This window comes from Saccopteryx bilineata, chromosome 3 (genome assembly GCF_036850765.1).
Source record: "Saccopteryx bilineata isolate mSacBil1 chromosome 3, mSacBil1_pri_phased_curated, whole genome shotgun sequence".
Lineage (NCBI taxonomy): Eukaryota > Metazoa > Chordata > Mammalia > Chiroptera > Emballonuridae > Saccopteryx > Saccopteryx bilineata.
Window position 1 is genome coordinate 314,705,171 of NC_089492.1, and position 16,167 is coordinate 314,721,337.

General features: G+C 39.2%; 1 protein-coding gene across 4 annotated transcripts in view; it reads right to left on the bottom strand.

Annotated features, from left to right (window-relative positions):
* Positions 1-16,167, bottom strand: part of LOC136332314 (zinc finger protein 234-like) — a 171,288-nt gene that overhangs the window by 62,409 nt on the left and 92,712 nt on the right. For 2 of the 4 annotated variants that reach the window (XM_066271876.1, XM_066271877.1), the window contains exon 5: positions 11,955-14,991. The exons of the other annotated variants lie outside the window; for them this stretch is intronic. In XM_066271876.1, coding sequence (XP_066127973.1) covers positions 13,124-14,991 — 1,868 coding nt within the window. In that variant the 3' untranslated portion in view covers positions 11,955-13,123. Of the gene's footprint in view, positions 1-11,954; positions 14,992-16,167 lie in introns of those variants that run through there. 4 annotated transcript variants of the gene reach the window in all.

Here is a 16,167-nt window from a genome sequence, read left to right on the forward strand (position 1 = left end):
TTTTAGCAGTCCCCACCCTGGAAATGGAAACACTGACTAGGGCTCAAACCAAATGAACAAGGATTGTTATTGTGCACTTTGCAAGGTGATGGGGTTATATTAGCAATAGGAGAGGGCTACTACCCTTAGGTCCAGGAAAGTGGGGCCCCGGTGCCTCAGGGGCCTCCACAATTTATGCTTCCTTCCTCAAAAGATCTTGAAATCTCCCTCTGATCCCTGTGATTGGTCTCCACTAGTAGTGCTGTCCCATTCCTGCTTATCTAGGGTTTGTCTTTGACTTCTACCTAATGTGCATGGTTGACAAAATGCTCCAAGAAATTGCAGGATGATGTCCATCTGGCTGTCCCAAAGACTGTAGCCAGTGCCAGTTCCAAGAGGGAAGCATGGTAAGCAGGTGTCTGATACATATACATGCAGATGACTTAAGGAACTGGCTCACACAATTTGGAAGGCTGAGAATTCCCATGATCTGCTGTTTGCACACTGAAGACCCAGTACCAATTCCAGTACATGTAAACGGTTTAAAATTCAGTTGTAGGACCCGAAAAGCTATGGCTCCCCTGAAGCAGGGAGGCAGAAAGAAAAGGGGAAAGTTCTCCTTTCTCTTTTTGTTCTACTTAGGTCCTCAATATTTTGGATTGGGCCCACGCATATGGGGTGGGCAATCTAATTTACTGAGTCAGCTGACTCAAATGCTAATCTCATTCAGAAAGTCTCACATACATACATGCATATGTGGAAGCACACACAGAGACACAAAGATCAATGTTTGATTATGCTGAGGGCTACAATTTATTACCTCAAAGCTCATATTATATATTTCTCCTGTCCTCACAAATATCTGCCACAATTTTAGTGGCTTCAGGTTAATATAGGAATATATCAAAATTCAAATTCGTACAGATGTATGCTTATTTCCATTTTATGGGCCCAGCACGCTTCCACTGCGCTACTCTGTGCTTATTTCTATTTTAAAGAGTTCAGTGACATCAACGTGGTGCTCATCTTCTTAGTATTTTCATCTTATAATCATAACTCCCACTTTATGATTTCCAGATCAAAGAGATGTACAACCTACATCTCTTTGTAGGTTGAGACATAGTTCTCTCCCCCAAACATGCTTTGCTGTTACCAGTAGGAAAAAGCATATAAACATCTTGCCTCAACAGTACATTCAATTAAATTATCAAATTCCCACAAGTGTTTTGGTATTCATATCATGGGTGTGGGGAAGAATATAGCACAGCCCCCCCCAAGAAGTTTTGATGAAAAGAAATGCTACAGTAATTAGAAGACAAACATTAAAAAGTCTAGTTGGAAATGCACAGAATTAGAAATCAATAATAAATTGAAGGTTAAGAAAACTGACATTGGTAACTACTTGTGACATTTTCAAAATGTTATGGGTGAACCCCTGTCTTAACATTGATAGATAAAAACCAACTGTGTAACATGCTTTTTAGCTTCTTGTAAAGTTAGAAAATCAAAATAAAACACTTTTTCAGTGTGTACTGTCAGAAAAAATACAAGATAGTTTGATTGCACTGTAAACAATCTTTGGAAAACTGGACAGGGCCGCAAATAAGAATACAACTTGAGAACAGAGGCTGTGGGGAAGCCAGAAGCCAGCTCAGTAGGGTAGTTAGTACCATATTAACATTGTGGAATGGAATACTGAGTGGTTTTCTTGTTGTTATGAGTCGGGGGCGCAGAGAGAGAGATCAGCAGACAGAATCATCAAGGACTAGCAAAGGACCACAGCTCGCTCAGGCAAATGGCCCCGAGTTTGCGCTGTGTCCTATTTTTATTCACAAGACTTCAAAAAGCTTGTTTACTGAGAAATTGGCATAACATCAAGCATAACTTTTACTTAAAGATACATGGAGTACACCTGCATGATAGCTTAATAACAACATAATATCAAAAGGCATTAATTGCTATTGCTTCTATGGTTTTCACAACATTCCTCTCCTTATCTCAAGGGATAACCTTGGAAGGTACAGAAATCTTATGAGAATGTTTTACTGAGAAAAAAAGCCCAGCAACTGCCTTCAGTCACATAGACCTGTTTCAGTGACCTGCCTTCAAGTCACAAAACAATTCTCTTGGCAAAACATTCTTTTCTTGTTGGCTGTGTTCCCATCCAAGGCCATGCAATGAGTTATTCCACTACATTTCCCCCTTTTTGTTTATGCTGAATGTTATGAAGCACTACAGAAAACACAGCCTTCTGTCATTCATCCCTTATTTCTCTTGCTTTGATTCATTGACAGACTACATATAAAAGAAAACATAGAATTAATATTATTATAAAAAGTCCCTTGGTGGGTCCCAAAAATCCTTTAATATATTCAATAGGATTTAATTGCGATAAATCATTTATTAACCCCTTCAATATAGATTGACCTGTCAAAATTTCTAATTTTCTTTGAAAAGCTTCATGAATATGTCTTTGTAATTTAATAATTTTTTTAGTTACATTATCATGATTTAACAAATGTTTTTTTAACATTTTCCTAAGGGAAATAAGTATGATTTTAAGAAATAGGGGTAACACAAAGAGTAGTTACATTCTAATCACATCTTAGCTTAATTTGTCTTTGCAGGCTAACAATTTGATCTCTTAACACAATCATAGTCTGTTCTAAATCATTAACTTTAGTATTAATGTTACTATTTATATGTTATTGAGAAGTCCTCAGTTGTTCAGAATCTTCATGCCATTTTTGCACAAAGTCCACAGTCTGAATACTTTGATGTAATCTAACTCTAGATACAGCAGCCATGGTGGTTACAGCTATTGGTCCTATAATGATGGTGATGATCAGTCCAGCCAGTCTCTTGGTTCGCTTTAAGGACTTAATAAGATGTTGTAACAGCATCATGGAAGGGGAACCCTGCCACATCCGATGCATCTGTACTGGGATCTAGACTCTTGTTCAGGTTCTTAAAATGTAAAGACTTTGACTATTTTTATTAAAAAGAATAGAAGAGGCCCTGGCCGGTTGGCTCAGTGGTAGAGCATCAGCCTGGCGTGCAGAAGTCCCGGGTTCGATTCCCAGCCAGGGCACACAGGAGAAGCGCCCATCTGCTTCTCCACCCCTCCCCCTCTCCTTCCTCTCTGTCTCTCTCTTCCCCTCCCGCAGCAAGGCTCCATTGGAGCAAAGATGGCCCGGGCGCTGGGGATGGCTCCTTGGCCTCTGCCCCAGGCGCTAGAGTGGCTCTGGTCTCAACAGAGCGATGCCCCAGAGGGGCAGAGCATCACCCCCTGGTGGGCAGAGCATCGCCCCCTGGTGGGCGTGCCACGTGGATACCGGTCGGGCGCATGCAGGAGTCTGTCTGACTGTCTCTCCCCGTTTCCAGCTTCAGAAAAATACAAAAAAAAAAGAATAGAAGAGTTAATACATGTATAAAAAGCACACTTATTGCAAGTTATTGAATAATTTTCAGCTGTCTATTTGGTTTCACCTATAATAAACAAATAAAGCAATCTAACACAAGCAGATATGAAATGTGTTTCATTCTTCTTAAAGATTAACATAATATGATTAGAAGGATAATCTTTCTAGATTTCTCCTTTCCATGCTGATATATGTTTAAGTGCCGGGGTACTTTCTTTCTTCTTCTTCTTCTTTTTTTTTTTTTGTATTTTTCTGAAGCTGGAAATGGGGAGAGACAGTCAGACAGACTCCTGCATGCGCCCGACTGGGATCCACCCGGGACGCCCACCAGGGGTGATGCTCTGCCCACCAGGGGGCGATGCTTTGCCCCTCCGGGTTGTCACTTTGCCGCGACCAGAGCCACTCCAGCGCCTGGGGCAGAGGCCAAGGAGCCATCCCCAGCGCCCGGGCCATCTCTGCTCCAATGGAGCCTTGGCTGCGGGAGGGGAAGAGAGAGACAGAGAGGAAGGAGGGGAGGGGGTGGAGAAGCAAATGGGCGCTTCTCCTATGTGCCCTGGCCAGGAATCGAACCCGGGTCCCCCGCACGCCAGGCCGATGCTCTACCGCTGAGCCAACCGGCCAGGGCCTAAACCATTGTTCTTATGCCACCTTAAATCAGCACCCTGCCCTTTAACTCGGGTGGAGCTATGAGGGTTTTAACCTATGACGTATATGTACAGATGTATTACTTTTAAATCTATATCCTTGTAACAAGCTTTTTTTTTTCATCTCCTTTACTGTTATCTTTGACAATAGAAAGCCAAGCTTGAGTTTCTATGTTTAAACAATGTGGCTCATGTCCTATACATATAGGTAATCCCTCAACTCCTGTTTTATAATTTCTAATTTCATGCCTTCTTCTGAAGGTGCTAAGGGACCTCTATCATTAAAAGGTCCTGGAAGCCAATTAGAGTCATTAACAAAAATAGGGAAGGCATTATTTTCCTAATGAATAGCTCTACTTAATGGAGGATTAGGGACATATGCCCAATAACTAAAATTTTCAGCTCTACTTACCGAAATTGTTACCAAAGCAATCATTGCTAAAAACAGGTTGGTAGCATTTTTTTTTTTCTAGTAGCTGGTAGCATCTTTTTACCATTAAAGGTCAGCTTTTTTTTTTTAATTTTTTAAAAATTTTTATTTATTTATATATTTTTTACAGAGACAGAGAGTGAGTCAGAGAGAGGGATAGACAGGGACAGACAGATAGGAACAGAGAGAGATGAGAAGCATCAATCATTAGCTTTTCATTGCGCGTTGCAACACCTTAGTTGTTCATTGATTGCTTTCTCACATGTGCCTTGACTGCGGGCCTTCAGCAGACCGAGTAACCCCTTGCTGGAGCCAGCAACCTTGGGCTCGAGCTGGTAGGCCTCGCTCAAACCAGATGAGCCCGCACTGAAGCTGGCGACCTTGGGGTCTCGAACCTGGGTCCTTCCGCATCCCAGTCCGACGCTCTATCCACTGCGCCACCACCAGGTCAGGCAAAAGTCAGCTTTTTAAGTTGAACCCAACTTGGTATTTTAGCCTTTTCAATACCAAGCAGCAGCACCTTTAAGATTCTTTTTTTGAAATTCATTTCTTCCATCTCAGCAATGGGCAGATATGGAAAGAATCTATTGTTCTTATTCATGTTGTTAGTTTAATTCTGCGAGCAGGACTCCAAAGAACTTCACTGAATTCTGCAATGACACAAGCAAACCTTCTTCCCCAATGTTGCACTACACTAGGTACCTATTGATTCAACTCACTTTTATAGTGTATTGATTAATCTTAGAACTTGTTATTTTTTTGTCCAATGTCTGTCTGCAGCAGTCAAATTATCTTCTCCTGTATTTAAGAGATTTAAAGTAAATAAAACTTTGTGTAACATAATTTTAGGGGATAATCTCCTTTCTTCTCCCCCCTTTTGTTTAAGTAACATATTTTTGAGAGTGCAATTACTGTGTTTAATAATTGCTTGTTCTTAAAGCCCAATAGAGATCAGGGGAACTACCAGCTTTTAGGATTCACCCTTAAAGGCTCCAATGCCCCAAAGGGGTCTCATAGGATGCCATCTGGGTCCTGCTTCAATAGTGGAAAGGAAGGTCATTGAGCTAAAGCCTGCCAGGCTTACACGCCTCTGCTGTGAGGAAACAGGGACACTGGAAGATAGGCTTCCCCCTCGCTCCTCTAAGGGAGGGTTCAGTCTCTTCCAGCCCTGCTCCAGCCACCTATGACCTAACCTTGCCAAGAAAGCTGGGGTTTGCCAATGAAGGCTGAAGGTGCCCAGGGCCATCGGCCCCATCTATGACACTGTGGATGAGCCTAGGGTATTTCTTCCAAGAAGCAGGTAAACTGATCTCATTTGCACAAGGGCCACTTAACTATGTTTTGCCTGAATAGTCAGGTTTTTTATTCTTCCCTCAAAGATCTCTGTTGTGGGTGTTGATAGTCCTATTTTCTGCTGCTTTGCTTAGTATATAGTGTTTCCTTTATCCCTCCTACCTCAATGCCCCACTCATATTTCAGGCTGGGACCTACTCCTAATGTAGAGGTCTCCTTCCCCCTTTTGCCAACTTGTATTATGAATCTACCTTTGCCACCCAGCTTAGTGTATCCCAAGGTTCTCTTTACCATGCCACAGTCGCAGAGCTCCAGGGAAAAGCAACCTGGTCTCAACTCTCCAGGCAGAGAAGAACAGAAGCTCCATATCCACGCATGCTGCAAATGGCTTTTCCAGTCTACCTGAATCATTACCAGCTAGAAGCAGCTGTCATTGGGACTTGGACATGAGCTGCAAAGTATAGAATGGTGACAACAATTCCAGTGCCATGCGGACTTTTTCTGTGTGGACTTTTCCTGGACTCCTCCTCCCTGTGACGGCTCCTAACAGACTGAACTGTGGTTGGGTTGCATTTCTCAGGGATTTGGCATGGTGTTGGGGCCAACTTGGACTTGGTGAACATGTTAACGACACTACTCTTTTATGGATTTTTGCTGTATTGGCCAAGAGTTTGCTTAAAGACTTTTAATCACTGTAAAAAAAATAGAAGACTGGATAAAGAAGATGGGGCACATATACACCATGGTATACTATTCAGCTAGAAGAAATGATGACATTGGATCACTTACAGCAGAATGGTGGAATCTTGCTAACATTATGCAAAGTGAAATAAGTGAATCAGAAAAAAACAAGAACTGCAGGATTCCATACATTGGTGGGACATAAAAGTGAGACTAAGAGCCATGGACAGGAGTGTGGTGGTTACGGGGGGGGGGGAGGGAAGGAGGGAGAGGGGGAAGGGGAGGGGGAGGGTTACAGAAAAAACTGGATAGAGGGTGACAGAGGACGATCTCTCTTTTGGTGATGGGTATGCAGCAGAACTGAATGACAAGATAACCTGGAAATGTTTTCTTTGAATATATGTACCCTGATTTATTGATGTCATCCCATTAAAATAAAAATTTATTTATAAAAAAAATAATCGCTTGTCCTTGTGGATTATATGGAATTCTAGTAGTATGTTTAATATTCTAAAATGCTAAGAATTTTTGAAATTTAGCAGATGTATAAGCAGGACTATTGTCAGTTTTAATTGCTTTAGGAATGCCTATAACACTAAAAGCTTCAATAAGATGTTGAATGACACAATTAGCCTTTTTTTCTAGGCAAAGGTGTGGCCTATTGAAAGGAAGAATAAATATTAATAAAACCATATATGATAGTTTTTTTAAAAGAATATGAGCAATATTTATTTGTTACAGGTTATTACTGTGTTGTCCTCTAGGATTCATTCTTTTTGGTAATGGAGGAGCATTTATAATACTATACTGAGGAGAGATTTTAACATTATTCTGAGCTTCTTGCCTGGTTATTCTAAATTTTTGTATTAAACCGTTTTTATTTGTATGAGTCTTTGTATGATATTTAGTAGTTATTTCTATTGATTTAATGAGTAATTGATTAATTTTATTATTTGTAGTAGATATAGGTCCTGGTAAAGCTGTATGAGAACGAATGTGAGTTATATAGACAGGCGAATTTCATTCTTACAATAAAAGTTGTAACTCTTGAATAATTTTGTGTAATTCAGAACCATTATTTGAAATGTAAACAGTTTCTATAAGTTTAACTCTATGTTCTATATATTATGAATTAGTAACAATGTTAATAGAACAGGATGTTTGAATTTTGTCTTCAGCTATAATTAAACTACACTGATTTAAGGTTTCAGAAGCATTTTTAAGGATGACTGAAAGTTCAGCATTATTTTTATAAGCTATTAATGTCATTTATATAATGAATTATTAAAGATTGAGGATATTTCTGATGAATTTTTTCTAAAGGTTGACTTATATAATGTTGATACAGTGTCGGGCTATTCAACATTGCTTATGGAAGTAATATAAACTTAGTAAGAATAGTTAATTCTGCTTATTGTTATAGACACAACAGCTAGCATTGTTAGAAACAGAGTCAAGGATGTTTTTTGAAGTCTTAGTCTTAATTAAAACATTTTTTGCCTCCTGGGTAAGTTTATTTGTCAAATTTCCCTTTTTTCTATTTCTGACTTATGCCGAGGCTTCAACTTTCTAGAAGGTATCTACCAGTCCCGTATTTGTGGAGATAAGAGCAAATCCTCACCTCTACATTTTGTCTACATTGCTGTTGTAAATTAGTAAACTGTCCATTTAAAAAGTTAATTTTGTGTAATATTAACAAGAGGGTTAGCATTAGCATTTTGATTAGCTTGAATACAAGCTTGATTCTCCTACTAAGTCATAAATTGTAACTCTTTCGCTTTTGAAAGAACAGTCCAAGCTAACATTTCTAAATTTTTTGAAATAAAACATTCAGAGTCCATGAAGGAGGATAGCAGTTCCTGTGTATAGACAGTTTTATACTGGGTGCAAGCCGTTTTTAACTCTTTAAGAGCTTTGACAGAAATGTGGTCATAGTGAGTATAAAAAAAACTTTTTGTCAGAAAGTTTAGACTGTAATTTAAAAAGTTGCTCTTTTAATTATTTATAAAATAAATCTTTTTCTTTATCAGAGGCCAAATGACCCTTGTTATTTTCCTATTGTAAAAGAAATCTTAGAGCTTTGTTAGGGACTTTTCCTGAGCCATGCAGCTTAGTGACTAGTGCCTAAGTGGGCTAAAAAGAAAACTAATGTTGCTTAGTAATAAGAGATGCATCAGCTTCTATATCTAAAAGTCTTTTGTATTGTTAAGTCTATTATAGGACATCAGAGGAACTAAATTCCCGCTTTCCTCAGTGCCTCCTTTTTCAGGATGTTGCCTTACAAGCAGTTAATTGTCTGAAGCAGCTTGAGATAAATTCTTAAAATGACTTAATTTTATTTAATTCCTTAGTTTTACAAATTTGAGTATATTTTACACATAAACAAGACAAATTTCAACACAGAAACACAAGTATAACATATAACTTTAATTAATCCTAATACTTGAATTATTTGATTTCAAATTTTGAATATACCTTACAATGTATTAACCAAATTAGCAAGTCTTAAGGATCCATATTATATTTAATTTAAATTTAAATGAGCACTCCTTATAATTTCTAATTTTAAAGCAAAAAATATATGGATGAAACTATTTTTTCAATATAAAAGCTAGCATTTTTAACCTTTGTATGTAAACACAATTCAGGCCTTAAAAATAATATTTTAGACAACATCAAACAAAAACTAAACAGAAATTAGAATCAGACAAACCAGACCAGACAAATCAAAGAGAAACCCAGGATTTCAGAGCACAGTCAGACTAGAAAGATGCCTGCCTGATTTTAATCGGCATTTTCTGACAGAAGGACTGACAATGGATGAGACTAAACAAAATTTCCCCAAGAAAATTCTCTTGGCAGCTGCCGAGATATTTTCTATAGTCAGATCCAACACATGTCCCCTGCCTCAGTTTCCAGGCAAAGAATTAGAAAGAAACAAAATGATAGCTCAGAGGATTGTAGCTAAAACACCAAAGAAAATTAGTATTTATTTATTTTATTATTACAAAGACTAGAGAATTCTAAGGACTTCATGATTCTCCTATATGTCCTAATTTTAATTGAATTTGTACCAACTGATGTAAAGCTTTAAGCTTTTCTTCCTTGTCTCCAACTCCAGTGATTTGCATCCAGGCTTTAAGAAAAGCAATCTAATCTGAGCTATAACAGCATCGGTATAACAAGTTTGTTGTCCCACAGCTGCATAAGCACCAATGCTGATGAGCATTTCAAAAGTAGCTCCTGGAGGATTATTTCTGGCGTTCATGCGAGATATTTGAAGAGCCTCCTCTCTCCACCAAGATTTGAATTGTAAATATTGTCCTGGTTCCAAAACCGTACTAGCAAGTAAATCCCAATCCAAAGGAATCATTAAATGATCATTAAAATCGGAAGAGATAAGACCTTGAACATATGAGGACTGAGGTCCATACGTAGCAACAGCTTGTTTGACTAGCTTTAAGAAAGTAAATTCAGTTTGGTCAAATTGGATATTATGCCCTCCCTCAGGATCTGGAGCATTAAGAAGAAAAGGCTGTCGAATAATTGGAAAAATAGATGCAGAAAAATTACTAGAATTAGATTCTAAATCATCATGACGCATAAGCACCTGTTGCATTTCAGAGATTTCAGGGAATTAAAAAATCCTTCCCCTGCCAGTACCAATTAATTTTTGACCTTGAATTGGAGGAGCCGCAGGCTCACATATATCTTGCTTTTGAACAGAATAAGCAGTATACTGATTTCCAATCTCCTGTAGTTCCAGTGTAAGTTGTAATTTATTTAATAAATGTTTTAGACAGGCAACATCATCCATAGGGGCTCCCTCATTTTTTAAGAAAGAGGAGTGAAAGTCTGTGGATGGCTGAATTTCATTAACATTATCAGTAACTTCAGAAGCAGAGACAGTATTGTCCAAGTCATTATTCTGTTCATTCTGTGCTGAATCAAGTCCTTCAGGCTCATTATAAATAACCTTACTCAAGTCTTTAACAGAATCTCCATTTGATGGCTAAGGGCTAAGGGCTGTAGCAATAAGATTATAAGCAGCCCACATTTCAGCATCAAGTGGATCTCCGTGCTAATGAGCACGGTGTAAAGATTTTCCTACTTGTTGCCAAACATTCGAATTCAATTGATTACGATGTTCAGGAGTATACCAGTAACAGTGTTTCTGAATAGCTTTTATTTTGTGTGTGTATTTTCCTGAAGTTGGAAACGAGGAGGCAGTCAGATCGACTCCCGCATGCACCCTACCGGGATCCACCCGGCATGCCCACCAGGGGGTGATGTTCTGCCCATCTGGGGTGTTGCTCTGTTGCAACCAGAGCCATTCTAGCACCTGAGGCAGAGGCCATGGAGCCATCCTCAGTGCCTGGGCCAACTTTGCTCCAATGGAGCCTTGGCTGCGGGAGGGGAAGAGAGAGACAGAGAGGAAGGAGAGGGGTAGGGGTGGAGAAGCAGATGGGCACTTCTCCTGTGTGCCCTGGCCGGGAATCGAAACTGAGACTCCTGCACGCCAGGCTGACGCTGTACCACTGAGCCAACCAGCCAGGGCTCTGAATAGCATTTAAAAGACGTAACAAAACCTTGTCTTTTATCTGAATCCCAGGCCCTTTTAAAAGGGATTTTAAAACTTGTACATAATTGTCCAATAATGAATGGAAATTCCCCATGACTTTGCTAGTTACCTGAAAGTTTCGTGTACACAGCACGTCCAACTTACCTTTTTGGGGTTCTGCCTGTTCCTAATCTCTTCTTAACGCTCCACGGTAGGCGCCAAATGTTGTTGTGAGTCGGGCACAGAGAGAGAGATCAGCAGATGAAATCATCAAGGACTAGCAAAGAACCACTGCTCGCTCAGGCAAATGGCCCCAAGTTCGCGCTGTGTCCTATTTTTATTTACAAGACTTCAAAAAGCTTGTTTACTGAGAAATTAGCATAATATTAAGCGTACCTTTTTTTTTTTTTTTTTGAAGATGTGATCATTTTTATTTTAATAATTCAACCACCAAAATGCTATGAAAATTTCTCAGAAGCTATTGGATATAAAACAGTTTTACATTAAGTTTATATTTCATATTGTGGATAGTTTTATAAACAGCACAATATCCACCAAACAAGAAAACTGCCTCCTTATTTTGTTCAAAAAACTATTTTAAAGGAATGCTGCAACATTCAGTGATAGGACTCATGTTTTACTATCTCAGAAAACATGGAAGATGGTAATCAGTGTGACATATTTGCTAATACTTGTTACTGTGATTATGTTCCGTAACTCACTTTGAGGTAAAGTCATTTCAGTTAATGAAATCAGAGTATTTCTAGTACCTATGATACCAAGAACTCCTAGAGATTAAAGTCATTAAAGTATTAAAAAGAAAAGAACAAAAAAAGCAGAGCCAACAGAATCCAAATTGCCCCACCCAGGGTTTGAGAAAGAAAGAGAGAAGTGAGCAATATGACAGGCACTTCAGTGTGCTGTTAGTATTTATTAAGCGTAACTTTTACTTAAAGATACATGGAGTACACCTGCATGATAGCTTAATAACAACATAATATCAAAAGGCATTAATTGCTACTGCTTCTATGGTTTCCACAACATTCCTCTCCTTATCTCAAGGGATAGCCTTGGAAGGTACAGAAATCTTATGAGAATGTTTTACTGAGAAAAAGCCCAGCAACTGCCTTCAGTCACATAGACCTGTTTCAGTGACCTGCCTTCAAGTCACAAAACAATTTTCTTGGCAAAACATTCTTTTCTTGTTGGCTGTGTTCCCATCCAAGACCATGCAATGAATTATTCCAGTGCATTTTCTGTATTTCAACAAATGTTCATTTCCCTGAATTAATTTTATTTGGCAGGTTCCCCCCTCTAGATACAATTTCATATATTGTATATTTTCTCCTTTTGGTTTATTTAACATAAAAGTACTGAGCACATATACAAGAGTGAGTCCTAATTAAGGTTGTGTAGACTTGGGAGCAAAGTCCCTGCCCTCATGGAGCTTACATTCTAGCAGGCAGCAGTATGGCATCCTCATCACTGAGCTTCTGTTAAAGGCCAGATTGAACTCTTTTCCTTTATAAGTACCATCTCTTAAGAGACATCTTATAAATGTTAAAGTTCTGAATGAAGGGTTTCCTGCACCACTTACAAGGGTTCCCTACTGCATGGCCTGCTGAAACCGACATGTGTTCAGCTTAAACACTGACTGAACTAAAACAATTATTTTCTCTCCTATGATACCTGATGAGGACAAGAAATCAGACTGCAAATGAGGTGGGTTTTTTTGTATTTTTCTGAAGTGAGAAGCAGGAGGCAGGACATACTCCCTCATGCACCGGACCAGGATCAACCAGGCATGCCCACCAGGGGGTGATGCTCTGCTCATCTGGGGCGTTGCTCTGTTGCAACCAGAGCCATTCTAGTACCTGAGGCAGAGGCCATAGAGCCATCCTCAGTGCCCGGGCCAACTTTGCTCCAGTGGAGCCTTGGCTGCAGGAGGGGAGGAGAGAGACAGAGAAGAAGGAGAGGGGGAAGGGTGGAGAAACAGATGGGTGCTTCTTCTGTGTGCCCTGGCTGGGAATCAAACCCAGGACTTCCACACACTGGGCCGACGCTCTACCACTGAGCCAACTGACCAGGACCACATATGAGTTTTATAAAAACATCATTTTGTAGAACTTCTTTCCTCTGACAATTCTTTGATGTTTTTACCACTCTCGTCACCTTTGTGAAATATATCACCAGCATGAATTTTGTGATGGCTTACAAGATTTGATCTCCAACTGAAGTTCTTACCACATAGCTCACACTTGTAAGGTTTCTCCCCGGTGTGAACTCTCTGATGAGACTGTAGTTGTGAAAACCGGCTGAAGACTTTACCACATATATCACATTTGTACGGTTTCTCTCCAGTGTGGACACTCTGATGGAGTTGAAGACTCGAGGCCTGACTGAAGTGCTTACCACACTCCCCACATTTATACGGTTTCTCTCCCGTGTGGACCCTCTGGTGCATGTCAAGATTCAGGCTCCACTTAAAGCCCTTCCCACACTCCTCACATTTGTATGGCTTTTCCTCAGTGTGGACTTTCTGATGGGCCTGAAGGTGTGAACTCCGACCAAAGCTCTTCCCACACTCATCACATTTGAATGGCTTTTCTCCACTGTGGACTCTCTGATGAGTCAGAAGATGTGAGGCCTGACTGAAGACCTTCCCACACTCCTTACAAGTATATGGTTTCTCTCCTGTGTGGATTCTACAATGAATTTTAAGGTCTGCTCTCCGACTGAATCCTTTCCCACACTCTTCACATTTGTATGGTTTCTCCCCAGTATGAATCAGCTGGTGAATCTGAAGTCGTGAGCTCTGATTGAAACCCTGCCCACACTCCTCACACTTATAAGGTTTCTCCACACAGTAGGCCTTCTGATGGATTTTAAGATATGAACTCTGACGGAAGCCTTTTCCACATACCTCACATTTATATGGTTTCTCTCCTGTGTGGACCACCAGATGCACTTGATAATGGATTTTCATCCTGAAGTTCTTCCCACACTCCTCACATTTATATGGTTTTGCTCCTGTGTGAACTCCCTGATGGGCTTGAAAACTTGAATTGTAAATGAAGCCCTTACCACACTCTTTACATACATATGGTTTTTCTCCAGTGTGGATTCTTTGATGGGCCTGAAATTGTGAAGGCTGAATGAAGCACTTACCACAATCCTCACATTTATATGGTTTCTCTCCTGTGTGGACCCTCTGATGGATATGAAGATTTGAACTACAAGTGAAACACTTCCCACAGTGTTCACATTTATATGGTTTCTCTCCCGTGTGAACCATACAATGGCTATTAAGTGCTGATCTACGACGGAAGTCCTTCCCACATATATCACATATGAATGGTCTTTCCCCAGTGTGGATTCTCTGATGTTCTTGAAGATGTGAGGCGTGAATGAAGGACCTTCCACATTTATCACAATTATGAGGTTTCTGTCCTGTGTGTAATTTACAATGAACAGTAAGTGTTGACTTACGACTGAAGCTTTTCCCACACTGCTCACATTTGAATGGTTTCTCTATGGTGTGAACTTTCTGATGAGTTTGCAGACGTGAACTCTGACTGAATTCCTTACCACATTTATCACACTTAAAGAGTTTCTCTCCCAAGTGAACTCTCTGATGAATATGAAATGCTGAGCTGTAACAGAAGCTTTTCCCACACTCATCACATGTATGAGACTTCTCTCTTGAGTGTATTTGTTGATGAAGATCAAAGTTGGAGACATCACTGAAAGATTTTTTACATTCATCACACTGATAAGGCTTCTGGCCTGTTTGAGTTATAGACAGTCTTGCCCCACCTTGGCTGGGCAAATCATCTTGTTTGGGGAACTGAGATCTCTTTATCATGGAGTCTTGATACCTTGTTAAGTTACTTGCAATCTGTTGCCAGATGTGCCAGGTGGAAAGCTCTCCGTGTGGTTCTGCTCCTGGAATAGTCTTTATTTCATGTTGGATCTTTCCTCCTGTAAAGACAGAGAATACAAAGAAATGAACAACTGAAGACATTGTTAAGTGTTGTCACAATTTGATATTTAAGAGACAGCTTGAGACTTCAATGAATCCACAGAATATTCAGTTTGTCTTTTCCACTGGGTATCATGTTCTCTGGTTTGCATAGCTACAGACACCAAGAAGTGGCCAGGTTGGCTCCTATCCAGTAAGCATAACAAAACAACCCCTTAGTACATACTGGTTTCCTATGTGAGGTGCAACTTCAATGTCAAAGACTTAATTTAAAAAATCAATAGAATTCAAACTGTTAACCTATGGCCATTTCTATAGAATATCAAAGTTAGTATAGAATCTTGGATAGTAAATTATGTAGTTAATAAATTATGTAAATAGAAGCTATAGATAATAAAATATGAACCAACTAGACCCTGAAGGAAAAGCAAGAACAATCAAATACTTCAAATTTTAGATCCATGTAACATAATCTATTGTAATATCTAATACCATGAAGTATTTATATTTATATATTGAAAGTATTCTAGGAAATTCTGTGCAAAATGCATAGCTAATCTCATCTTTCTCTGTTGACAGACATTAAATAAGTTGGCAACTCTTATAAACTTTTGACCATTCCCAATAATTTCAGTTTAGAAATGTGTTTTCTAAAGAATTTACCCTTGGTATTCCAGAGTTTCTATATTCATACAAAGTTATCTAACATCTGGAGATTAGTTTTTCAATAAACTTTTCAATTAGTTTTAAAAGTACGTCTCTTAAAACTCAACAATAAGAAAATATAGAACACTGTTATATTACAAATGGGCCAAAGACTTTAACATACACCTCACCTAAGATGATATATACAGTTGGCAATTAAACATATAAAAAGATCCTCCACATCTTCTGTCCTCAGGGAAATGTAAATTCAAATAGCAATGAGATCACCAGACACCAATTAGAATGGCCAAATTCGAGAACACTGACAACAACAAGTGTGATCGAGGATATGAAGCAACAGGAACTTATTCATTGCTGCTTGGAATGACAAATTGTTGAGCCACTTTGAAAGAGTTTGGTGTTTTCTTACAAAACTTACCAAAAGGAGCTGAAAACTTAAGTCCACACAAAAACCTACACATGGATGTTTATAGCAGCTTTATTCATAACAACAAAACTTGGAAGCAACT